Source organism: Ahaetulla prasina, chromosome 1, assembly GCF_028640845.1.
Source record: "Ahaetulla prasina isolate Xishuangbanna chromosome 1, ASM2864084v1, whole genome shotgun sequence".
NCBI classification, from domain to species: domain Eukaryota; kingdom Metazoa; phylum Chordata; class Lepidosauria; order Squamata; family Colubridae; genus Ahaetulla; species Ahaetulla prasina.
Genome location: NC_080539.1, coordinates 299,825,335 through 299,852,502, shown reverse-complemented (window position 1 = coordinate 299,852,502; position 27,168 = coordinate 299,825,335). Strand labels below are relative to the sequence as shown.

The following is a 27,168-nucleotide window of genomic DNA, read 5'->3' as shown; positions in this document are numbered from 1 at the left end:
TGAATACTTAGCTCACCAAGGTGCCTTTTAAAGTAGCTTTCCCCCACCCACCCAAAGCTAGGAAAAGCAACTATTCTATTCATGACTTAGTTAAATGAGATTATTCTATATATTACTACTGTTTATGGTTATTACTGAATTGATAGTATTTTTAATCTCTACGTTCATAGCTATTGTTAATAACTACCCTAAGTAGCATCTAATTCTTTTTCATACACCGTTTTATTATTATGACACTAGTCAATTATTGTAATTTCCAAGCCCTAATGAAAGGTAAATGGAAAAGCTACAATTAAGCACATTAGTATCTTATTGCACTCATTTACATTCTATTTAATATAGAGAAATTACATATGTTTTTATGTCTTATGTTACTTTGCACAAAGGATTTTTTGTGCTTTTTTCAGCATGGGATGAAATATAGAATAGACATTTCCATAGAAAGGTATCAATCAGGAACACCTGGATCCTAATCATGGTTGGACCATATGCTGCTTGCAGCTCCCAAAGTATCTGTGATACCTCTAAATAGCTTCTGGTGAACAGAAAATTTCAATTTTTTTTTTCAATATAAGAAGGACCAGATGACTATGGAGATTCTCAATCATCCAGACATGGTTGTCCCAAAGATGCTTTTTCCAAAAGGCAACTGGACTTTCTTGGTTTTTTTTTCCTTTGAAAACATTTTGCTTCTCATCTAAGAAGCTTCCTCAATTGATTGGTAGGAGGTGGAAGGATTTACATTCAGTCATTTAAAAAAACTTACAACCACCCTCAGAATGCTAATGACCAGATGACTTCAAAGAATATAAATCCTGATCAGTACAAAAGTATGGGTTGCCTGCCCAAGGTGTAATATAATAGTGTTTTAAAATAGGCACTATACAAACCTGGCACTAGGACTATGTAAAAACCACTTCATACATTAAACGTTTATAGGAAAAGCATATATAAAAGTCGAGTCTTACAGCTGCTTGATAAATGTACATATGTCATTGAATGATCCAAATGTTCATCTTATTATTAAATTCATTAAGTATTCTTAGTCACCACCTCTGCCTAATGGACGAGGTTCTGAATAAGAAAAGACAACAATAAGTGTAGTAAAGCAGAATGAAGTAGTCTTAATAAGAGCAGATGTTCTTCCAAAATTGACTTTGAAAGCACACTGCTGATATGAATCCCAAATCATCCTTGTATTGCTTGGGGAAAAAAATGAATTGAATGCTTAACTCGTTCAGCGATTCCCAAAGAGATCAGTAAAGTCACGTCAAGTGAACCAGCTTTTGGCTGGTTTGAAAGCAGACTCAGGGCTTGAATTATGTGTGGCATTTTTGAAACCTATCTTTTCTTCTCAAAGTCAACCCGCTGGTCCTCAGAAAAGGACTACTTGATAAGAAAGCAAGCTAAAAGAAGGCATTATTATTGTTATTATGTCTACAGCCCTGCCAGATGAGAGATGATCATATGCAATCTTTTACCATTAAAACTGTCATCCTCAAATTGAAAATGGATGATTAGGCATATTCCATAGATGTACTTTTTTTTTTTAACGTGGGCTTCAATGGTTTTTCAGTTGTGTGTGCACCAGAATACATTTTGAAATGTAGACATGTTGGGGACAAAATTAAATGAGCTGAAATAAACTAAGTTAATTTAACTGATTGATTATAATTGCCCCTCCCCAAACTTTAAAACAAGTCGGTCAAGATTATTTTAATTAAATATAATATACACATTTGCCTATATAGTTCCTTCCCCACATAGCCTTTCCCTTATTCTGAGCAAAGAGCCCATGTTCCAGAAAGTGCTTACAGATAATTAGCATGCAGCAGCAAAAAATTAGGCAATTGCGTAGAGTTTGTGAGATTGGGAAGAAAAAATGGAAAGCCCCAGTGCACAACCAGCCTGACTAGGTGGCTCAATGGCTAAGACACTGAGTTTGTTGATCAAAAAGGTCGGCAGTTCGGCAGTTCGAATCCCTAGTACAGGTCTCCTGCATGAGCAGGGGATTGGACTAGATGACCTCCAAGGTTGTCGTGTCCCACTCCTCCGCTGACGGCCGGGTCAGGGAAATCCAAATCAGGCGTGCCTCTGCAGCTCTGCCAAAGTCCTAGCAAAGTCCTCAGGGCAGGCAGGAGACCAGAAAGTGACTTCAGCAAGATAAGTTTAGACTTTGCCTGACTCAGAGAATGCCAGAAAGCAGGTCCTTTATACAGGCCATGGGGTGTGGCTCCATGACTCAGCACTTATCCAGGCCTGCCCCTCCCTTCCTTCTTTTGCCTCCATCTATCAAGTCTTCTGACATGAGGGTCACGCCAGTCTGCAGCTGTTGGCAATTGACCTCCCTCAGGCTCACATGCTGTGGAGGAGGGGGAGGGGTCTAGTTGCTCCATTTGCCTGGGCATGGAGCCAGAGCTGGGGGCTGGAGATACTTCCTCCTCTTCAGCCTGTCTGGGCATGGAGCCAGGGCTGGGGCCGGGAGGCATACTAGGACATTCCTCCATGTTCGGAAGCAGATAAGAAGGCCCCGGCTGTGGTGAGATTGGACGAGACACAACAAAGGTCCCTTCCAACTCTGTTACTGTTACTGTAACCACCTACAAAGCTCTTTCTCCTCTCTGTCACTTGGGAATGACTCAGGAAGTTGGGGCTTTGGCTAAGGTATATATTTACCTTCCAGATACCCTTGGAAGAAATATTCAGAAACCATTCTATAAAAAGAGCAATGGCAGAATTGTTCTTTAAACTCTGGAATGGTGTTAGGTAAAGACTCCGGCTGGTTCTCTCTGACTCAGTAGGGAGGGAGAGACAATAAAACACAAGCAGACTTACAAGATTCTGTTGCTATAGCTTACTTCAATAAAATATTATTTTACTCTTCCTGTGGAGTTGAGATCCTTATAAAATCTACCTTGTAGGCTGACATCTTGTAGGCTGACAGAAGATGGAATATAACACAAAGGAGCAGCAACTGTAGACATTCTTTTAAGCAAAGATTTGAGGAGAAAAACTAATCCGGGGGGGGGGGAATAAAAAAAGGGTCAAAATGTAAAATCATACCCAAGCGTTCTACATCAGATGTCTTAGGAAAAACAAGAGAAGACTGATTACATTTAGGCAAGAAAATTGTTCTACATTTAGGCAAGAAAAAAACAAATGCACAGGTAGAGAATAGGTGGTACCTGGCTCAATAGTAGTAAGTGAGAGAGGGATCTTGGAGTCCTAGTGGACAATCACTTAAATATAAGCCAGGAATGGGCTGCAACTGCCAAAGAAAAGCAAGGCAGTCCAAGATCAAGAGAAGTGTTAATACTACTTTATACTGTAATGCCTTCATAAAGCCACATTTGGAATATTTCACCCAGTTTTGGTTGCCACGATATAAAAAAGGTATTGAGCCTCTAGAAAGAGTGCAGAGCAGAGCAACAAAGATGATTAGGGAACTGGAAGGCCAAACGTATGAAGAATGATTGCAGGAATTGGGTATGTCTAGTTTAATGAAAAGAAGGATTAGGAGTCACATATTAGCAGTGTTCCAATATTTGAGGGACTGCCACAAAGAAGAGGGGGGTCAACTTATTTTCCAAAGCACCAGAAGGCAAGACAAGAAACAATGGATGGAAACTAATCAAGGAAAGCAGCAACCTCAAACTAAGGAGAAATTTCCTGACAGAACTAATCAGTGGAACGACTTGCCTCCAGAAGTTGTGGGTTCTTCAACATTGGAGGTTTTTAAGACGAGATTGGACAAGCATTTGCCTGAAATGGGTATAGAGTGTCCTGCTTGAACAGAGGGTTGGACCAGAAGACCTCCAATTCTGTTATTCTGTTATTATTCTGATTGGTGGGGAACTTCTGAAAGCATGGGGGGTTCCTCAATCTCTTCCTCCCATCCATAGGCTTCATGGAAGTGTTGTGACCCAGGCCCAAGTAGGTAGTAGGAAACTCAGTCAGTGTTAGCAAACATTATTCAAACAGCTGAGAATTACTTCATTCTCAGGTGAGTTCAACTAAATTAAAGCAAATTCCTCCCAACACAATTCCTCAGTCTTATCACCAACCTTGGTCCAATTAGGCAAACTGCCAAAGGCCTTTCTTGGCAAAAGTTCAGAAGACACAGATACAAAATAAATGCAACAAGGTGAAGCTATCAACCTTGTTTTCGGGCAAAGAGTCCAAACGCCATTGCTGGTTTTTAAAGCCTTATGGGAGGGGCTAATCATCTCTTGGCCCTACTCCCAAGTCATCCTCTTTGCTTGAGCTGCTCTTGCCTTCTGGCAGCTCTTCTCATGTGTGCATTAGGAACAAGCTCCTCCTGTTCCTCTGCCTCACTACTGTCAGGCTCTGGAAGCTCTGGAGTCCGCACCTCACTCCCCGATGGCCCTGGCCCCACCTCAGCCTCCATCGCACAGCCCTCATCTGGGCCTTCCCCAGCCTCCAGGACTGGCCCATGCTTTTCCTCAGCCTCATTGTTGTCTGAGTCCGTTGCAAGCTCTGTAGGCTGCTGCCAGACCACAATAGGAAGCATGGTGAAATAGGCAGATTTTTACCCCAGGATTCTGGGAAATATGGGGAAAGGATTCCACCACCTCCATGTTGCCTGTTTTCAGCAAAGCACTGGTCTGGAAATTTGTTTTGCCCTTGTCATTTAGGATGGAAAAGGTAACTCTCTGAGCTTCTCTTCATGATGGATTGCTTCAAGGCAACAAGCTGCTTGCACTTCTAGAGATTTGAAAGACTTGGGTGAATTGCAACGATTTTCTAAAACTTTGCATTTGGGACAAGTATTACAATATCATTAATATTTCTTAATTCATATAATGACTTAATTCATATAATACTCATGACAGAAATATCTCCCTCAGTCTTTGAAAAACAGTTTCCCCCTTTGAGATTATCAATTGAAATTAAAGATAGCAAGTATCTCTGAAGACAGTAAAGCCAACTGATTCTTTCTGGTAATGTATAATCACCAGGTGTTGTTTCGTAAGTCAAGAATTGTTGAAGTATTCATATCCTGTTCAATAGACCTGCCAGCTCTATTGCTTTGAACAGTAGCCTGCTGGCAATCTTATCTACCATCCGTTTCATACATTGTTATCTCTTCATGCACTTAAATAAGTATCAACTGGTAAATGATTAGGGCTTCCCACTACATCCATTCTACAGCTTGCAATTCAATGGAAATAGCAATGCCCAGCTATATCTGGAAAAAGACTATGGGGAGGATGTTACTTTATTGAGTTTTTACCATTCTTTTGCACAGCTGGTGACTCAATCTTTAAGAATCTAGTTTTACAATAGCGTCTAAAGAATTTAGAAAGATCAGCCTTATAAGTTCAGTTTTGCTGACTAATGTGCAGTGCAGTAGAAATAAAATATGTGGGAAATTGCATTAAGATATGTGGAAGAATGAAAACCAATTTGGGGTACTAGTTAAAGGCACCAGGCTAGAAACCAGGAGACTGTGAGTTCTACTCCAGCCTTAGGCACAAAGCCAGCTGGGTGACCTTGGACCAGCCACTGTCTTTCATTTCTAGCAAGAAGGCAAGGGCTAACCATTTCCAAAAATGTTGTCTAGAAAACTGCATGGGAATATCCAGGCAGTTGCTAGGAGTCAGGGCTTATTTACACACAACATCAGAATGGCATAAATAATAGGAAAATTGACAACAGATTGATATCTACAATAGAGTCAAAAGAGAAAAGATGGTTTATTCAACAGCTCTAAGGTGTAAGAACATGTACCAATTACATGCACTCATTACAGTCCCTTTCAAAAATGTTCCACTCAAATTTTCTGCATTGACTGAGTTCCGGTGGGATAAAATTTGAAATTGCAGGGGGAAAAAACAACCTCTGATATTTCTACAGTTTGATACATTTTTTTACTTAAAGAAACTCAGAATTCATTTTTTTTCTTTGCACTTCACTTTTGTTCTTTTCTGAGGTTTTTCTTGTTTTGAATCTTTTTTTTTCTATTTATCTTTTAATATTGTATTTTTTTAAAATCAGTAAAATATTAAAGAAAAAGAAAAGACGGGAAAAAGGGATTTTTTAAAAAAAGTATACCAGATTGTGGCTACAAAAAACCAGTGAAAGCTAAGTATGTTTGCAACCTGTACCAGGTAATATGCACACACATATACATAGTATATTAAAATCTTTTTAAATCCTGAAGCCCCATCAGACCAAAAAGACAAACTAAGTATACACTGGGCCATGCTGTCATGCCCTTGCAGAAAATGCACAATTCCAAAACGTAAATAAATATTCAGCTGGCCCAGCACAGTCTAATTACAATCTACTCTGAAAATTCAACAGCTCTAAGGTGTAAGAACATGTACCAATTACATGCACGTCAAAATTTGAGCAAACCAACTAAAACCACAGAATGTTTGTATTTTAAATGCAGTCAGAAATAGCAATGGATACCATTGCCGAAGCTCAAATAATTACAAGTTAAAGCAAACAGCAAAAAAACAAGCTATAACCAGTATAACAAAGCTGTTTTGAAAACACACTGTGCAGGCCTGATTAATTTAAATATAGGTGCCTGTGTGCACATTCTATGCTAGATCTTCTACTCTGATGCTGAGGTCCATGAATTGATTGCATTGATTCATATTTGACTTGATTCTGTAACTCTGAACAGCTGAGTTCAGGCAGACAAGTAATGACATGACGCTTAGAAAGGTCCATCTAGCCTGTGGGCATCCAGGCAGAGCATTGCCTCCAGACAACATATGCTGGGTGTACTTTGTGGCTTCAGAGCTAACTTCATCACTGAACATACATGAAGGACGATTGAGAGCAGGATAAAATTGGATGGAAGATTGTGGGAGGAATCATAGCTGAATCCTACGGTTATTCAAAAGGCACGGGCATTAGAAACACAGCAGGGGATCACATCAACTTCTACCCAGTGTGGCATTACTCAGCAGGGACCAAAGAGACATGCAAATGAATCATATTATTCTCCATTTAGAAGACATCTCACAAGCAATAAAATGGGGGTGGGGGAGAAGAGATTATCTATTATGATTCAAGTCAAAATTCTCCTTCTCTTTGTGTTACAGCTGGCAAGCAAGAATATTTGCTTGTTAACCAAAGCTTCCAGCCAGGATATGATGGCAGTGTGTGTTTGGTTGGCAGGACTCAAAGAACATTCAAAACAACCATTCTGACCTTGAAACAAAAAAAACACAATGCAACCTCCCTTGGTTTTGAACATTCCTACTCTCTAAAACTGGATTAGGTTCAAGAATATAAAACAAATGGTTTACAATGATAATAATGGAAAAACAGATTGGTATTCATATTGTCAGTCTCATAAATGGTTTGTCTCAGAAGAGAAATATATGGATTTCCTGATCTTTTTTTTCTAATTGGCCCTATAATGTTCTGAAGCAAAAAGAAATTGTGGAAAAAATGAACAAAAATCCATAATTTTAAAATCAATATCAATGTAAAGCGTAAATATCTTCAAACATCAATCGCAATGAAAACATAACAGATGATAATAGAAGTTTCAGAAGATTGTATCTCAGTTTAATAAGCCTATGGGTGTTTTTTTGTTTTGTTTTTTTTAAATCTGGCCCTTTGTTGTGTCAGGTGTAATGTGCTCTTTTGTTAATACTGGGCACATTCAGAATGAGTCATACACCTGTACATGTAATCTCTTCTTTGTAGCAAAATGATCAGATAAGAAAATATCTAATTAACCAGAGCTTCCTAATGTTTATCCAAATGAGGAAACTATGGTTACCAACTAATAGAAAACATTTCATGAGCCAGAAAAATTAACTGGGTACCACTCAAAGGAATTTTGGAGATGGTACAGTAACTGCATTGAATATTGAAGAAAAAACCATAAAGACATATAGCTTCCCCCAGACCTTTAAGGTGAAAAGCTAACAGGACAGTAAATGCAGCCCCATCCCTTCTATTCCCGATCCATATCTTCAGCTGAGAAATCTTGCATGAACATAATTTTACTGCTTCATCTGGAACTTTAATAAATAGGGTCCCAGACCACACAGAATATCAGGCGGACATGGGGAAGTCAGAAAGAAAATAAGGAGAGGACAGTGGGCCTATTTTCCATCAGTTTGAAACAGGGGTGAAATGTAACATTTGTTACTACCAGTTCTGTGGATGTGGCTTGCGGGGGGGTGGGTGTAATGTGACTGGGTGGGCGTGGCCAACTTTTTTTTTACTTTTAAAAGCATTTTTTCTACAACCTCTTCAGCCGAAGAGGTTAGTTATTAAAAAATGCTTTTAAAAGCCTCTGATGATCAGGCAACTCAGCTGGGATTGCCAGAGGAGCCTTTTAAAAGCATTTTTAACAAACTTTGGCCGAAGAGGTTGTAGAAAAAATGCTTTTAAAAGCCTCTGACGATCAGGCAATTCAGCTGGGATTGTCAGAAGAGCCTTTTAAAGCATTTTTCAGCCAAAGAAAAATGCTTTTAAAAGCATTTTTTCAGCCAAAGAAAAAATGCTTTTAAAAGTTAAAAAAACAACCTCTGATGATCGCGCGGCTCAGCTGGGCGTGGGGGTGGGGGCAGGGATTTTTGCTACTAGTTCTCCAAACCACCTGCCTCCATCGCTACCAGATCGGGTGATCTGGTCTGAACCGGGAGCATTTTACCCCGGTTTGAAACCTATGTGCTTTAAGAGAATCTTGGTTTGTTTTTGTGACTTCTTGTCCAGTCTGAAAATCTCTAGACTGCCACCAGTGCACTTTTAAACAAGGCCAAATATAAGAAGCATAAGACTTCTTTGCCCACAAAAAAAAGCTATACCACTTCAAAAAGCCAAGAAAATATCTAACTATTTGTTGTCATCTAGTGCAGGGGTCTCCAACCTTGGTCTCTTTAAGACTTGTGGACTTCAACTTCCAGAGTTCTTCAGCCAGCTTTGCTGGCTGAGGGACTCTGGGAGTTGAAGTCCACAAGTCTTAAAGGGACCAAGGTTGGAGACCCCTGATCTAGTGTTCATTCAGACGTTTGCAGCCTAGATGCGATAGCTCTAACTTCTTGTCACATAGGACCTTCAGTGGTCATCAGACTATTTCCCGGCCTCAATGACAGATCAAAGATTCACAACAGAGCCTTATTTACAAGAAAGGACCTTCTTATTTACTGTTCTTATTTTGGACTTGCTTGCCAAGGTAGGGCAGGGAAAGGCTGCAAAAACTGCTTTGAATCACTGTTTCAAACTAAGTTAAATCACAGAATGTGGTAGTTTGAATCACAATTACATTTGGAAGTGGGAGTAACTTTAAATGTAATTAATTTACTGGATTCTCTGAATGGATTGCCCATGCAATTATGTGGGCCAGATAAGAAGGAAGCTAAGCACCAGATTGTGAGAACGTGAGTGAGCAGTTAGATGAGGAGATCCAAACTCATTGGTAGCCTCACAGTGCAATGAACAAGGGCAGGCATTCAATTTCGCAGCTACTCCTATTGTTGGCCAAGCAGGAACAAAAATAGCCAGAGAAATGTTTGAAGCCTGGAAAACAGAGCCCCTGTCAGTCAACAAGGGTGCTGATTTACCACCAGTTTATCAGGTACCTAAAGCCCAGGGCACAGCAGCACAAGAAATCAACAATCAATGACAGTCATCAACACCCTAATTAACAATTAAAAGCTACACACACACACAACTAAGCACCATATGGATACAACATGTAGACTAGCCCAGGGCACATATTCTGAAGAGAGAGAAGTTCATTGAAAGCTTGGAACAATAAACCTTTGATCTCAGTAACCAACTCAGATTGCATCCTGAATCACTATTATTTACTATTATCATTCAAGTGTGAGCTTTAAATGCTTTTTAAAACAATGGGTTGCTCATTGGTCTGTTTTTATTTGTTTATAAGCCTGCATTCTAATCTGTATTTTATTATTAACTTCTTAAGAACAATTGTAGAAGAAATATGAGATAAATTGAATAAATAGATTAAGGTATTTTCATAGTTGGAACAATGTTATCTCATTTTTCGAATCAACTGAAGGGTCTATATAACATTTGACAAATTGGAGCAATATGCTATAATTAAGACGTAATTTTTATAAATGTGGAAAACCAGTTATAGGACTGCTAGTTATAGAAGAAGACAAATAGTAAAAATTGTGTCAAAAGTAGTTTGAAATATGATTGTATCCTTTGCTATTTGATCTATCAGTGACTTTCCAGGATATTTTTAAAAAAAGAGTTGCAGAAAACAGGTAATTATACACTTTTGGCTGAAAAGATAGAAAATTAATGTCTTTGGAAGAATAATTCATTCTTCATAATGCTAAACTACCCAGACAGGTTAAATTACTCAGATTATGAGAAGAAAAGAATAGTTGCTATACCTCTGAAGACCTTGCCAATTAGTTTTGAAACACATGTATGCATAGAAACATTTTCTCTGAGCATAGCCTTTGCCAACCAGATGCTCATCAGAAATGTTAAATGCTCAGATTGACTACAAATTAGGGAACTGAAGCCTTAGATAGATATTTTTTATCTATCTATCCCTATCTAAAGGGATTTTAAAAGTAACCCAATGCCAACTTCAGATAATTTTTCAGAAGCCTGGAAGGAGGTTATTAAAAAAAAATTAGATTGTGCAGAAATAATAGATTAACTTTGATGATCAAAGAAAAAGAGGATTCAGAATATTTTAAGATATGGGATTAATTTTACCATTGGCTAGAAAAAAGATATAGATAAGCAATTGATAGTTATGTAAGAAAATTGTATAATTAGAATATTGTACTTGTGAAAAAATTGTAATAGATTAAATTGAAGAAAGAAGAAACAGCAAAAAGATGGAGCCACGAAGAAAACACCGAGATGTCACACGGAAGGAATGACTGATATATTAAATGTTTGTTTGTTTATAAAATTTAAAAAAAATATTAAAAAAAGAAGCCAATGTTCTGGAATAGCAGCATGTTGTCTACTCTGACAGGCAAAGCAACCCAGATTTTTTATTGGCGTCATTCTCAGAAATCAGGAATTAAACCTGCAACTTCTATCATGCAAAGCCAAGGCTACATACCTGACCTACAGCACACCTGCCAACCTGCAAGGATGGCAATTGGTTTTGTTTCATATATAACTTAAGGCAGCAAATATGCTAGCATTTATTTTTCCTCCTATTCTCCTCGCAACAACTATGAAATGAGCAGCTGGCCCAAAGTTACCCAGCTGATTTTTTTCATGCCTAAGGCTAGACTAGAACTCACAAATGATCTCCAATTTGGGCACAATCTATAGCAGCAAACTCTATAAAAACGGGGAGATTCTGACTGTACAGCTGTGCTGTGAACATAGAATCTAAAGCATAATTTGAATTAATTTCAACGTAGCCTAGATTTTCTGAGGAATTCACTGATGCTGTCACAGCTGAAACAAGAGCCCAAGGGAGATTACACCCCTGCGACAAAGTTGTATGATAAACATAGGTGTTGCAGACATACAATTCCTAAGAATTTGTTGCAAAATATTAGTATTGGTACCGGGACCTACTTTTTGGGATTATTGTAAGCCCCAGGGCTGATCCCAAATAACTTTGGTCAGTTGCATTTTAGAAAGGGATTCTTTGTTTTGCACTTTTGTTAATTGTCTAAATCTGATTTATTCCGTAACACCTGGGGATATATACTGTATTAGAAAGAGTTCAAAACGATATAACAAAAATAAGCAATAAATGTCAAGAAGACAATAAAATATATGTCCCAAACATAAAGCATTTCCATTAAAGATCTCCAGGTCTCCCGAGGCCTGGGGAAAAACTCAGTTTTTACAGTCTATGTAAATAAGGGCCAAATAGGTGCCATACCAATGTCTGGGGGAATGCTGTTCCAGACTACAGACACAGTGCCAGAGATGATCCATCATTTAATTGATGAGACCCAAAGCATGCCAACTAAAGTCCATTATACATGATGGGCAGAAAGTACAGGAAATAGAGGGTCCTTCAAATGCCCAGGCCATAAAGCTCTCCAGCAATTTACCACTTCTAGAAACCTGTTTCTGAAAAGTGGACACAATTTTAAGATGTCATCAACCAGATTGCAAAAACTGTACTTGGACTGAAAGCCTGGGCCCATCAAGACTGGTTTGATGAAAACTGCAAAACCATTTCAGCAGCCCTCCAAGTCAAGAACAAGGCCTAGGCAGACTGGCAGAATGATCCATCATCTGCCTCAAAGAAAGATAATTTTAAGTACTTGCAGTCCAAAGCACACACAGATCTGCAAGTAAGGCCGGTGGCAGAGGAAAGCTGAGAAGGTGGAACATTTTGCAGGTGTGCATGCCATCACAGAGTCCTTCAGTGCCATAAAGTCAGTTTATGATCCTTCTAAATCAGGATGCTCCCCTTGCTATCATTGAATGCGTCGAACCTAATCAAGGACCAGGAAAGACTGAAAAACCCACTGAGCCAAACACTTCTCCAACTTACTCAACAGGCTGTCCACAGTTGGTTTTACAGCTGCCAGTCCTGTATTCCCTAGATCTGCCTGCCTCCCTCTATTGATGAGACCAGGAAAGCAAACGTGCAGATGAGCTCAAATAAAGCAACAAGGCAGGGTTGCATTTCTATTGAGATCTACAAAGCATTGGACCCAAACACCTTGCAGGCATTCAAGACTTTTGGAAGACATTTGGTCCACAGATGAAATGCCTGATGACTTCAATGATGCCCTCATTGTGGTTCTCTATAAAAATAATGGAATCAAATGAGACTGTGGAAATTACAGAAGTATTTCACTGCTGTCTCTCACAGGCAAGATCTTTGCCCACATTCTTCTGAACAGACTTGTCCCTCTCTCAAAAAGGGACCTCCCAGAAGTGCAGAACGGCTTTCAGCACATGAAATTTGCCATGAGGCAAGTGCAGAAAAGTGCATCAAGCAGAACAAGCCTCTTTATTCCGTTTCACCATTGATCTGAGGAAGGCATTTGTCGTTGTAAACAAGGAGGGCCTCTGGATTATCCTGAGACATTGTGGATGCCCAAGGAATTTGTGAAGTTGATTCAGCTACTCCAGTGAAAGGACAGGGGTTTTATTTTGTTTTTGTTTTTTTACAAAATTGATATATTAGCTGCGTTTCCAGTGAGATAAAATAGGGTTGTGTGCTAGCCCCAGTCTTATTCAATCTGTTTTTACTGGAATGTTGTCACATGCTGTCTGAAAAAAGGAGTGTACATCAAGTACTGATTGGATGACTCTCTTTTTGACCTTTGCCAGTTGAATACATGGATGAAGAGCCTCCATACAGTCATTCAAGAAATCCATTTTGCTATGACTTTGAGCTTCTAGGGCACAAAGACAATGATCTGCAGTTAATGGTGAACAAATTCTTAGATGCCACTATGCCCTCGGCCTGATTATCAGCCTGAGCAAGACTGAAATCCCATACCAAATTAGAAACCCATAGGACCAAAAATCACTGTTGACAGCATCTGGCTGACAAATAAAAGCTTCAAATACTTGGGAAGAACCGTTTCAAGTAATGGGTCTTTGGAAAAGAAATTAACTTCAGGATCAATAATGTCAGCCAGGCACTGGGGCAGCTGTGTACTAAAGTGCTTAATCAACACAACATCCATATTGCCATAAAACTGAACGTCTACAGACATGTGGTTATCGCTTCCTCCTATATCAGTGGTTCTCAACCTTTATAGGGCTGCGACCCCTTTAATACAATTCCCCACAATGTAGCGACCCCCCAACCATAAAATTATTTTCGTTTTAAATTTATTGCGCCTGAAGCCGTATTGGCTAGCAATCTGAACTGCTTGCGATTGCCTTGAGGACGGAGGCATTAAAGCGGAGACTCCTCCCCTATTAAGTTTATCGCACCTGAAGCCCGATTAGGCTAGCGATTGGGAGTGATTGCAGCTGGCTTGAGAGGGAGACATCAGAGCAAAGATTTATCTCTTTTTTTTAATTCATCGCGCCTGAAGCCGAATTCAGCTAGTGATTTGAAGAGCCTGCAGCTGGCTTGTGGAGTCAACCATTGGAGCGCGATTTTTTGACTCGGAAGTATACTTCCCATATTTCTGATGGTCTTAGGCGACCCCTGGCAAATCGTCATTCGACCCCCAACGGGGTCGCGACCCACAGGTTGAGAACCACTGTCCTATATAGCCTCCTATAAGGCCAACAGCCCTTCGTTCAGCTCAGAAGTTAAAAACTTCTGATGACTCATCATTTTTCTTTTGGGTTTCTTAATTGTGATGAGGCAGAAATGATGTTACCTTAGGGCAGATTTTAAAAATGGCTTTCCTTATCTAGAGAGTTTCAGACATTTTATGAGCTGTTCTTTCTCTGGCTAAAAATATTAAAGAGTCTTCCTTATAAAGCAAAGGAACAGAAGAATCACCATGATTTTAGATTAGCTCTTTAAAAAAAAACCAGCAGGGATTTATATATATCTGGTAAAATTACAATTCCAGGAAGAAAGATTAGATAAACTTTTCTGGCAATTGCAAACTCCTTGACCCTTTCTCCAGAGTTTGTCATCCTTTCTTGAGTCAGCAGAAAACTATACTGCAGCTCCACAGACTGGCCGCAGGTGGTAGCAGGGATTGTTTCATGCACACAACCCAATCCCGTGCATGCACAAATGAAGCTACACACGCTCGCCCACCACTTGTGCAGCCTGGTTCCAAATGGCCCACAGACCAGGACTGGTCTGCGGACCAGTGCTTGGGGACCCTTGCTATTCTCGCATGACATTGGCCATCCCAACTGATTTTCCTCCAAAATGATAGGTGGCAAAGCCTACAGATTTTATATGCATCTTGAGTTCTCATTGGACCATATCAAAATAAAAATGATAATACATTTCTAATGCTGATCCAACCAAAGATAACTTCGATCTATTTCACTCAAGGGCTGGAGTTGAGATGAAGGGAACAACATAGGATCCAGGGCAGAAAAAAATGAAAAAGCTCATTACTTGGCTTTTTACTGGTTACTATTTAATAGGATCCTTAATAGGAACTAAATATACATAACCATCTGGCCCAGTTCATTGCATTATCACATTTCTAGAGATTTGTTTAAATGCTAAATAATGTTTACATCTTCTGTGACATCTTTACCTTAACTATATCCAGATGTTAAAATAAATAAAACAGCCTGCATTAAAGATGAGAAGTCCTTTGTCAGGTGGGATACAGATAATACTTCAAAATTAAAATGGCCCAAAGATTAGGTCACAGAGATGCCATGGTACAAAGTAAGGATTACAATCAGTGGTGGGATTCATGTAATTTAACAACCAGTTCTCTGCCCTAATGATTTCTTCCAACAACCAGTTTGCCAAACTGCTCAGATACTTAACAACCGGTTCTCCCGAAGTGGTGTGAACTGGCTGAATCCCACCACTGATTACAATCCATACTCATTTGCATTACAGTACCTGTAATGTCTAGTGTCTCTAATGGGCCGGTCACTGCTCAGTTTGTCACTCTCCAACTGATTGAAAGCATGTTGCCGATAAGGGTCTTCTCCAGCCTTCAGTAGCTTTGACGATACATAGGCCTTTTCATCAAATCCTCTTAAGCCATTTTTCTCAGCTTGTGGTGGCTTGGATGCCTGGAGAGAGACAGAGTTAAAAGTTAGTCCTATAAAGGAGAAGGCCTTTTAGGATACAAGTGACAATCTGACATTCTATTGAGAGCCAGAAACAGATTTTCAAAGTAATATGTACAAAGTTTTATTTTGGGGAAAAAATGAGACACAGAAATTTATTTTGTCAACCCAATCATTGGCTGATTGATTATGATCATGATGCAGAAGAAATGAAGACTATGTTTCCTTCTTATTTTTTTCAAAACTTTTGTATACATTTATATTCTTTTATTTTAGTAGGGCTTTTTTTTGTTCCTTGGAGTCAGTTCTGAAACCTAGTGACTACTTGGACAAATCCCTGCAGTTTTCTTGACAAGGTTTTTTGAAAATGGTTTGCCTTTGTCTGTTTCCTGGGGCTGAGAGAAGCAAGTGGTTCAAGGTCACCCAGTTGGCTTTGTGGCTAAGGCAGGGCTAGAATTTACAATCTCACAATTTCTAGACTAGGGCTGTCAAACTCCCGGTCCATGGGCCAGATGTGTCAAGTGCTGGCCATGCCCACATCCACTTTAGCGAAGGGGGGGGAAGTCCCGATACGTCACGTGACACCACTGTGACGACATGAGTTTGATGCCCCTGTTCTAGACCATTGCCTTAATCCCTACAACCAAAGTGGTTTTTGGTGGGCTCTACTTCATAGTAATACACTTAAAATATTGCAGACTTCAGTTTAAGATATATACCTATATTTTGAATGATATATACAACATATACCTCTGGACTCTTTTTAACAACAATATGGAACTGGTATATCTTTTCCTTTTTTTCATTCTTTCTTTCGTTCAACTTTCTGGTCCAACCAATGGCCTTTGTGATCTCCCATCCAAATGCTATCTTACTTAATGTTTTAAGATAAGTCATGGTCAAATTAAGTGCTGCCACATAGCTGGCCTTTCCTTCCTAAATTCCTAACCAACATCAGCTTCGGTCAAGGATGAATTCTAAGAAATATGGACATTACATCTGAGGAGCATTAAACTGGGAAAGGTTAATATAGAATCATCTTACCTGGTCAACTACTTTGACCTAAAAGGATACTTGTCAAAAGTCTACTACGTAAATCTGTTGAAAGAAATTGCTTTACAATTTACAGTTCCACAGATACATGCTGCAGTATGTATTCCTCCTCCTTCACCATTGCTTGCATGAAGAAGTTGTCCTTCTATTAGTACAACAACTACTTTCTTCTCCTGTAGGCTGACGTGAGCCTCACTGTTAGAATAAGCTGGTTAGATGCCATATAGGGATGCACAGCTTTACTGAGAGACACTAGATACTAAATGATGAGCAATGTTTGTTAACATTGTTAAAGTTAGTCATTGTTGAGCTTATTGTCAATATCGGTCCAGACTTATTCACAGGAGAGAAAGCAGATTTAAGAAAAGTTTCCTAATGAATACCCAAGGAAAATGCATCCTATGATGATACAGCAAACTGTATAGAAAATCTATATCTTTTTTTCCAGCAGTCTTCCTTTTTGTTTTAAAACATTTAAAATAAGCTCTCTTCTGAATGACTCTTGCCCAATTGACTATTCAGTGTAGGTCCTGCCCAGAGGTGGGTTTCAGCAGATTCTGACCAGTTCTGGAGAACCGGTAGTGGAAATTTTGAGTGTTCAGAGAACCAGAAGTAAAAATTCTGACTGGCCCCGCCCCCATCTATTCCCTGCCTCCCGAGTCCCAGCTGATTGGGAGGAAATGGGGATTTTGTAATAACCTTCCCTTGGAGAGGAGTGGGAATGGAGATTTTACAGTATCCTTCCCCTGCCACACCCACCAAGCCATACCCACCAAGCCACGCCCACAGAACCAGTAGTAAAAAAAATTGAAACCCACCACTGGTCCTGCCATCTATACATGAGAATGCAAAATGAAAACTGTTATAAATAGTGTACACATCTTTTATCCTTTTTAAAGCAGTGGAAATATAGGTAGTCATCAATTAACAATGGTAATTGGGACAGGGTACTCTGTTATTAAGTGACAGAGCCATTATCACGTGACCACACAATGATTGCTATTCTGGAAGTTCCAATTGCAGTCATTAGACAAATCCTGTCTAATGGCAGGGGTGTCAAACTCATGTCGTCATCATGGTGTTAGGCATGACATCACATGATCACCATTTGCTATCTCCTGGCAACTTCCTCATTGACTTTACTTACTGGAAGCTGTGGGGATCACATGACTGTGGGATGCTGAGACCATCTTAATTACAAGCCAGTTGCCAAGCACTGAATCACAATCAGATGGTGATGGGGATACTATGATATTTACAAGTTCAAGGACCAGTTGTAAGTCTCCTCATTCAGCATTGTTGTAACTTTGAACAGACACTGATTGAATGGTTATTAGCTGAAGACCACCTGTAAAGAAAACTACACTTTTGTGAGGAAAACTGTATAAACCCTTTTCTGAAAACCATTACATTAGCAAATTCATTAAAAATAAGTCATCAGAAAAGGTTAGAATTTCAAGTAGAAAAACAGCTGATAAATGAAATCTCTCTAATATGTTTAAGATGGATGAATTACATTTGACTAATAACTTAGAATTGAACTGTTTACCTTTGACATCTCAGCTTTTTCTTCTTTTCAAATGTCTGAAACAATTTTCAGTTTTAAAAGAAGGTATTGGACAAGTGTGACAAGCATTTCGATGCCTGTATGCTGTTTTATCTGCAAACATTTGCTGGCTTTCCTTCCTGATCTCTGAAAATGCCAGAGGCAAAATAATTAAATATTTATTTTCTTGTGGGAGCATTTTCCCTTCACAGCTGATAAAAGCTGCCAATGAGCCCCCCTTCCCCAAAATCCCTGTCCATAGTTTTGTACTCTGAAGCAGGAGTCTCAAAGAAAAAAAACATGGGAGGGAAGTTAGGAAAAACATCTGACAATGGCAGCTTGCTTGACTGCCACATGCATGACAATGTATTCAAATTTGCCATGGAATATATTTGTTTCTGCAGATTGCATGAAGCCTATCTTCATTGTTCTTATGGTTGAGTGATTCTAGAAGATGTGATGAGTGACTAGTGAAGAAAAGGCCCAAATGCCTTCTAGAGCTATTCAAATATTGCTGTATCAAAATTACAATGAAGACAGGTTTTATATTGCTTTAGTGTTGGGTGAAGTGTCAAGTTTAGGCAGTTGCTTCAAACTGAAAATATTTCTCCTAAGCAAGCTTCTCATAAAGCCTTCTTTAGTGAGATTTATCTAAATGAAACGGACAGAATTATGAGAATTTCAGTTTAAAACTAATTGATCTTCCAATAACAACCAGCCTTAGACCCAGCAATGAAAATATTGAAATGGTAGATAACTTCTGTCTATCAGAATCAATGGTCAAATATAAAGGAACAAGCAGTTAATAAATACACCATGAGCCAGCACTTAGTAAAGCAACCATTAAGGCCTTGGAAAAGTAATTCAAATGCTGTGAGGTGTCTAAACCTGCAAAGATCAGAATCATGCAAGCAGTGATATTCTTGGTAACCCTCTATTAAAGTGAAAATTGGGCTTTGAAGAAGCAGAATAGGAAGAATATTTGAACTTTGGTGTTGGAACAGTCTCTTCAGAACATCATGGACAGCCAAGAAACTAATGGAACCCCAAACAAACTGATACAGAGTTCTCACTTAAGGCACAAATAACTAGGCTCTGCCCAGTTGCTGGGTAGGTGTGGCCATGGTGGCCATGGCCTTCTGCACCATGGCGGGGTGGGTGGGTTTCACCCTCCCCAAGCTCCGGAAGCTTTCCTCGCGCCTCTGGGAGGGCAAAAATGGCCTCCCCTGGGCTCTGGAGGCCATTTGGGGGCTGGAAACAGGCTCGTTTCCAGACTTCCAGAACTTCTAGGAGGCCTGTTTTTTGGCCTACCAGAGCATCCACACGGGCGCTGCACTTACCTGGCATCCAAAATGGGCCACGTGGAGACTCCTGGGAGGGAAGAGGGGTGAGGTGGATGGGGTGGGAGGGACCAGCCAATCCTTGCAACTACTGGTTCAGCGAACCAGATGTAAAATTAGCATCCGGTTCCCCCAAACCCGTCCCTGAATCCCACCCCTGATTACAATGATGATAGAACATGCTTTAAGTCACTAATTTTCTGTTTTTTGTTCTTGGTGCTATGCATATGCCAGTTTAGTGTAGTGGTTAAGGCATTACTCTAGAAACTGGGATATTCTGAGTTCTAGCTAGTTTTAGGCACAAAGCCACCTGGAAAGAGGCAATGACAAATCACTCCTGAAAAACCTTGCCAAGAAAACTGCATAAACTTGCCCAGGCAGTCTCTGAGAATCAGACACAATCAGAACAGAACAGGAAAAAAAATGATTGTTAAGCATTATCTAATTGTATTCATACAAAAATGCTGTCAAGTAACTTAAAAGGGCTTAATAAAAATTGAATCAAAAATATCCTAATTCATTTGTTGTATTTGATTCTCACTGACTCTCCAATGTCTGATAGTATTCCATTCCAAGGTATTGGGAGCTGTTTTACCATTTTTATCTGACAGTGTGTGTTGTTTACTACTTTTGCTTTTTATCTGATCTCCAAGGGAAAAAAATATCTCAGCTTTCTCCTTGATTTTGACTCATCGTTGCTATGAACTGTGGCTCTAGAGGAAACATGGCTAACAATTTTTGCCTTAGCAGCCTGCTTTTCTCCTGTATAATTTATTATTTTTTAGTTTAGGTCCTACTTCAAGGCATGTCTGGAGTTGATAAGAGCTGAAGTTCTAACATATCAAGAGGAACAAGTTGGGGAGGCTGGATTAATCCAATTCCTTAAAAGAATATTCCCTCATAAAAAGGTCCTGAGTAGCTAATTTCCCTGGAAAAGGCACCATCCTCAGGAAAACATAAGATGGCTTTCCAATACTAGTTATTTCAGCTGACTGAACTCTTCTGTGATCTTTGTTTGCCCTGTTGGGTCCCAAACTGTTGCAGAGTCAGAAGTTCTTCCACTGTCTGCTCATGTTTATTAGTAACAGTAACAGAGTTGGAAGGGACCTTGGGGGTCATCTAGTCCAACCCCCTGCTCACGCAGGAGACCTGTACTAGGGATTCCAACCGCCGACCTTTCTGATCGACAAGTTCAGTATCTTAGCCACTGAGCCACCTAGCCAGGTGGAATGTAAATTAAAACCTGCATTTTAACCATTGCCTTCAATAGTTACTTCACTTTCCACTGTCTTCCATCAATTTATATATGAGCAACACAGTAATCTAAAGATTCTTATGGCACAGGCATTATTAATCAACCACCGCAGGTAGAAGCAGTAGGCTTTGAAATCATCCAAGTACAGTGCTAAAGCCATCATTCAATGTTGTACATGCAAATCTTCTCCCTTCTCTTCTACTCCTGTGCCATGTAATCCTTTGCTAACAAGAGTAGGTTTCCATATTTACTAGAAAGTACTTTTAGTTTTAATTGTATTTTATTCAGACAAGCCAGATTCATAAAGCACAATTTGCTCTGACCTTATTCAGGCAAATAATGGAAAACCAGGCATAGTTTATTCTAGCAGATTGCAAACAAAAGCAAGTATTTAGCCTTCAATAAGAGAAGAGATAGGGAGTGAAGAAGCCCAAGACACTTTCATATAATGTTAACCCATAGATTAACTGGTAAATGAGGCATGAACACATTCTCTTGGTCTGTTCATAACATAATAACAGAGTTGGAAGGAACCTTGGAGGTCTTCTAGTCCAACCCCCTGCCCAGGCAGGAAACCCTACACCATTTCAGACAAATGGCTATCCAACATTTTCTTAAAAATTTCCAGTGTTGGTGCATTCACAACTTCTGCAGGCAAGTTGTTCCACTTAATGATTGTTCTAACTGTCAGGAAATTTCTCCTTAGTTCTAAGTTGCTTCTCTCCTTGATTAGTTTCCACCCATTGCTTCTTGTTCTACCCTCAGGTGCTTTGGAGAATAGTTTGACTCCCTCTTCTTTGTGGCAACCCCTGAGATATTGGAACACTGCTATCATGTCTCCCCTAGTCCTTCTTTTCATTAAACTAGACATACCGAGTTCCTGCAACCATTCTTCATATGTTTTAGCCTCCAGTCCCCTAATCATCTTTGTTGCTCTTCTCTGCACTCTTTCTAGAGTCTCAACATTTTTTTTACATAGTTCATAGTTCTAAGTAGTTTTAAACCCAGTTTCCATCTGGAAAGTAAGACTCCACTCAACAGAAAACAGTTCTGGGAAGTGTAGAGGTGATGGGCTTTTTCTTCTTAGTGCTGCCAAGGTGAGCAAGATATTTTGAGGACACTCTTTATTAGCATATGTATAGTTCCTCACAGGGGTGAAATTCCTTGAAGTCTGCTACCGGTTTGCTTTGCTACTGGTTCGCTGCGTGTGGCTTGCGCACCGCAGGCACTACTGCGCAGCGCTGAAAAAAGAGGATTAAGAAACCTTTTCTAAGGTAAGTAGAACAGTGAGGGAGAGGGAACAGCTGTGCCGCGCAATTTAGATTCGCTAGAAAGCAGGATTTCCTGCTTTCTAGCAAATATAAATTGTGTGGCACAGCTGATTGTCGGAGATACTGATTCATCTGAACCGGTAGCATTTTTTTTACTACCAGTTCGGGTGAACGGGTCTGAACTGGTAGCATTTCATACCTGGTTCCTCACCTATAATTTCTATTTCCTGTTATCTCCCCTTCCTCCTTGCTGCTGCATTTCCACACATGTGGGTGTCACAATCAGAGAATGTTTTTTCTGGTTACCCTGTCTCTGATTTCATAAAATGTTTGTCAGAGGATGCTCAGTATAGGATCTCAGACAATGAAATTAACATTGACATTTAAAATGAGCATTAATGTAATTAACATAAAAGCCTAGACTCGTGGATGTGACATCTCTTCTGTGGGAAGTGCACTGGCTGCCAGTCTGCTTCCACATACAATTCAAGATGCTGGCTCTCTCCTTTATTGGGGCCAGGATATTAGAAGGCCAACCTCTCCCCTATTTCATCCACCTGGCTCACTAGGATGGAAAGGCAGGGCACGTTACGAGTCTCATTGATATGGGAGGTACATCTGGTGGAATCATAAAATCGTTTTCGGTGGTGGCCCCTTCTTTATGGAACATCATTCCCCAGTGGTGAAGTCTGAACCGATTTACTACTGGATCGCTGGCTGCACATGCATGCTGCGCGCGCACATGAAAGGTGTGTGTGTGTGCAGGTGCAGTGCATGCCAAAAGGAGGCATGGAGTAAGTAAAACAGTGCACGGGGTGGGCGATCTTTTTTTAAAATTATTTTTAAAAGCATTTTTTTTACAATCTATTCGGCCAAATAGGTTGTAAAAAAAATGCTTTTAAAAGTAAAAAAAAAAAAAGACTCTGACGATCGCACGACTCCGCTATGATTGTCAGAGCCTTTTTTTTTTAACCTTTCAAAAGCATTTTTTAAAAGAAGCCGTAAGTGGGCAAGCGGGTGACCGGGCGGAGGGTAAGAGGGATTTTTGCTACTGTCGTGTCTCGCCTGCTTTCACCGCAGCCGGGGCCTTCTTATCTGCTTCCGAACGCTGAGGAATGTCCTAGTATGCCTCCCGGCCCCAGCCCTGGCTCCATGCCCAGACAGGCTGAGGAGGAAGAAGTACCTCCAGCCCCCAGCTCTGGCTCCATGCCCAGGCAAATGGAGCAACTAGACCCCGACCCCTCCCCCACAGCATGTGAGCCTGAGGAAGGTCAATTGCCAACAGCTGCAGACTGGAGTGACCCTCGCTTCAGAAGAATTGATAGGCGGCGGCGACAGAAGGAGGGGAGGGGCAGGCCTGGATAAGTGCTGAGTCATGGAGCCACACCCCTATATAAAGGATCTTCTTTCTGGCATTCTCTGAGTCAGGCAAAGTCTAACATATCTTGCTGAAGTCACTTTCTGATCTCCTGCCTGCCTTGAGAACTTTGCTAGGACTTTGGCAGAGCTGCAGAGGCACACCTGATTCGGATTTCCCTGACCCGGTCATCAGTGGAGGAGTGGGACACGACAGCTCTGAACCACCCGCTGCCATTGCTACCGGATCAGCCGTTCCAGTCTGAACTGGGAGCATTTCACCCCTGTCATTCCCCCAGAGATACTGTTGGTCCCCAGCCTATTGCTCTTCAAAAAGGATCTTAAAATGTGATTTTTGTCAGCAGGCCTGAGGACGACGAATGGAAATGAAGCCTATCAAGTGGTTGATTTGATTGGTTGCTACCATGGAGAGTGAAGTGGTTTTTCTTACTTGTTTTTCTTATATGGTAGATTTATTTTAATGTTGTAAGTCCCCCACGGTGTAAGTTGGGTGTACTATATAAATTTGTTTGATAAATAAATAAATTTAAGCAGCCTCCTGACAGGGCAGGCAATCCCCAAACTGAATATAATATATACATGAAAGTTGGGGGAAGTCCTTCATTGATAGATGGACAGAAGCCCATTGAGATAGGAATGAGAAGATCCTTTAATGTTCCTTGACTTTTTAAAACATCAGTGATAAGAAGATTATTACTGCTAGGAGGAGCTAGGTTATGGGCCAGGATCTGAAGCTGTCTTCTACACAATTGACATCTGGAATGAAAGACCTGCCTACAGCAAAGCTGGCTGAGGAATTCTGGTAGTTGAAGTCCACAAGTCTTAAAGTTGTCAAGGTTGGAGACCCCTGCTTTAAAATGTGGAAGTGACAGACCGGAAAGAATCAGCTTACCATTATTAAGCTTTTTCTGTGATTCTGCCTCCAGAATCTTAGAGTTTATCATGATTTTCAAACCAAAAATATTTATGATTTCATTTGTGATTTTTGATCCCAGACTAGATATGATAGGGAAGATCTACAGTATAATTGGATCTCCTGTCATTTTTGTAGATTTAAAAGCAACAGCTTTTAAAACAGGACAGGGATGCAATTGACACCGAAGAAGCTCTAGAAAATGGGATGCATCAATTGAACACTTCCTCTACAGCACAGTACAGTCCTAAACACAATCTCCATCTATTCATAATTTGCTAGATACGATTTACTTGCTTTTTGCTCCTTTCCTCTACCCAGATGGGCAAATCACAGCTTGTTGTGTGATTTTGATAAAACTCAACTCCCTCCTTAATAAGATTGCTTTAATGACTTTAAAAAAGCATCAGGAGATTCAGTTATAGATTATTTTTTTTAATTTGAATTTATATCCCGCCCTTCTCCGAAGACTCAGGGCGGCTTACACTGTGTTAAGCAATAGTCTTCATCCATTTGTATATTATATACAAAATCAACTTTATTGCCCCCAACAATCTGGGTCCTCATTTTACCTACCTTATAAAGGATGGAAGGCTGAGTCAACCTTGGGCCTGGTGGGACTTGAACTTGCAGTAATTGCAAGCAGCTGTGTTAATAACAGACAGACTTAGTCCGCTGAGCCACCAGAGGCCCTTCTCAAATATGTTTTGTTCTTCCAGTAATAAAATACAAAAAAATGTTACAACAACAAGAATTGTTATGCAATTTGCACCGTCAATTGATACACATACTGTATAATATTTGAATACAATATAATGGGGGAAGGGGTGGTTAGCATGATGCAGGGGTTTCAAACTCACGGCCTGGGGCTGGATACACTGGCCACGCCCACACCCAGTTTAGTGAAAGGGGGGAAAGTCACAAGATGTCACGTGACAAATGCGGATTTGACACCCCTGGCATAATGTGTCAATCAGCTATTTAGTCATATTATTTGTTGGCTAATAGCTTGGTACTATGTGACAGCTTGTTCGTTAAACTATAGCTTCCAAAAACTTGGCTCAACTTTATGTGTGAACTCATCTCCCAAGACTCATAACTAATTTTTATCTTCCTAGAATTAAAGTCTGTTACAATGCTTATCCACATTAGATTATGTGATTTCACAGCAGATTTGCAGACAAATAATTATCGTTATATTTTAGGCTCACATCATTTTAAATGTTTAATGAAACATTCTGCTATTCCCATACAAGAATTTTTTCTCGGTTTCAAGTTTGGGAGGGAGGAACACATCTGCAGCAGAGGTGAGACTCACTTACCTTCCCTACCTGTTCGTAAATGTGAGCATGCGAACGTGCTGGCCTGACTCACACGCACCATCTCTGTGCATGCTCACAGTCTTCTGCACATGCGCAGTAGTCACGCATTACATCCAGGTGGGTGGGCGGAGCTTCCCGCAGTCGTCGCTACCGGTTCGCACGACCCGGAGAGAACCAGATGAATCCCAACACTGATCTGCAGTTTACTAAGTTGGGATAACTATTTGTTGCTATCTAGTGGTCAGATGGAGTTCTGTAGTGCAAATATGATAGGCTTGGTACTGCATTGGTATTATCATTTAGTAAATAACATTTGCATGGATAAGGTTTTTGATTGTTTCGGGTTTTTGGTAACTTGGGATAGTTGAATATGGGGCAGGGTTAGAAGGACACATTACCTGCTTATCTAAGCATTTCAGTCTACATACTGTATGCGAAGCATATTTAAGAACCTTCAATTATACCCTTACAGGTTAAACCCTTAAATTAAATCAATGGGAATACCAATACTTCAAATATATATCATATCAGCTTCCTCAATACCTGGAGGAAACTGTCTATCTGGACCCATTCCAGTCCGGTTTCAGACCCGGATACAGCACTGAGACAGCTTTGGTCGCGTTGGTGGATGACCTCTGGAGGGCCCGGGACAGGGGATGTTCCTCTGTCCTGGTTCTGTTAGATCTCTCGGCGGCTTTTGATACCATCGACCATGGTATCCTGCTGTGGCGGTTGGAGGGATTGGGAGTGGGAGGCACCGTTTATCAGTGGTTCTCCTCCTATCTCTCTGACCGTTCGCAGACGGTGTTGGCAGGAGGGCAGAGATCGACCCCAAAGCGCCTCACTTGTGGGGTGCCTCAGGGGTCTGTTCTCTCGCCTCTCCTGTTCAACATGTATATGAAGCCGCTGGGTGAGGTTATCCGTGGTTTCGGGGTGGATTATCATCTGTACGCTGATGATACTCAGCTGTACATTTCCACCCCGAACCACCCCAACGAAGCCGTCGAGGTGATAGGCCAGTGTCTTGAGGCTGTGCGGGTCTGGATGGGGAGGAACAGGCTCCGGCTCAACCCTTCCAAAAAAGAGTGGCTTTGGGTTCCGGCGTACAGTCAGTTTACACCATCGCTGACTGTTGGGGGGCAAGTACTGACCCCCAGGGGAGGAGTGTGCACTGGGGAGGAGTGTTCTCCTGGACGATCGGCTGTACTTAGAGGAACATTTGACAGCCGTCGCTAGGGAAGCATTTTATCAGGTCCACCTGATCCGCCAGTTGCGCCCCTTCCTTGACTGGGACGCCTTACACACGGTCACTCACGCCCTCGTCACTTCCCGCCTAGACTATTGCAATGCTCTCTACATGGGGCTCCCCTTGAAGAGCACCAGGAGGCTCCAGCTAGTCCAGAATGCGGCCGCGCGGGTGATAGAGGGAGCACCGCGTTGCTCCCACATAACACCTATCCTGCGCGGCCTGCACTG

The 27,168-nt window shown here is 40.7% G+C and overlaps 1 protein-coding gene across 1 annotated transcript in view; it reads right to left on the bottom strand.

Annotated features, from left to right (window-relative positions):
• Positions 1-27,168, bottom strand: part of GALNT16 (polypeptide N-acetylgalactosaminyltransferase 16) — a 197,879-nt gene that overhangs the window by 87,561 nt on the left and 83,150 nt on the right. The window contains exon 2 of the mRNA XM_058161908.1: positions 15,443-15,618. Within this exon, the coding sequence (XP_058017891.1) occupies positions 15,443-15,618 (176 nt within the window). The remainder of the gene's footprint in view (positions 1-15,442; positions 15,619-27,168) is intronic.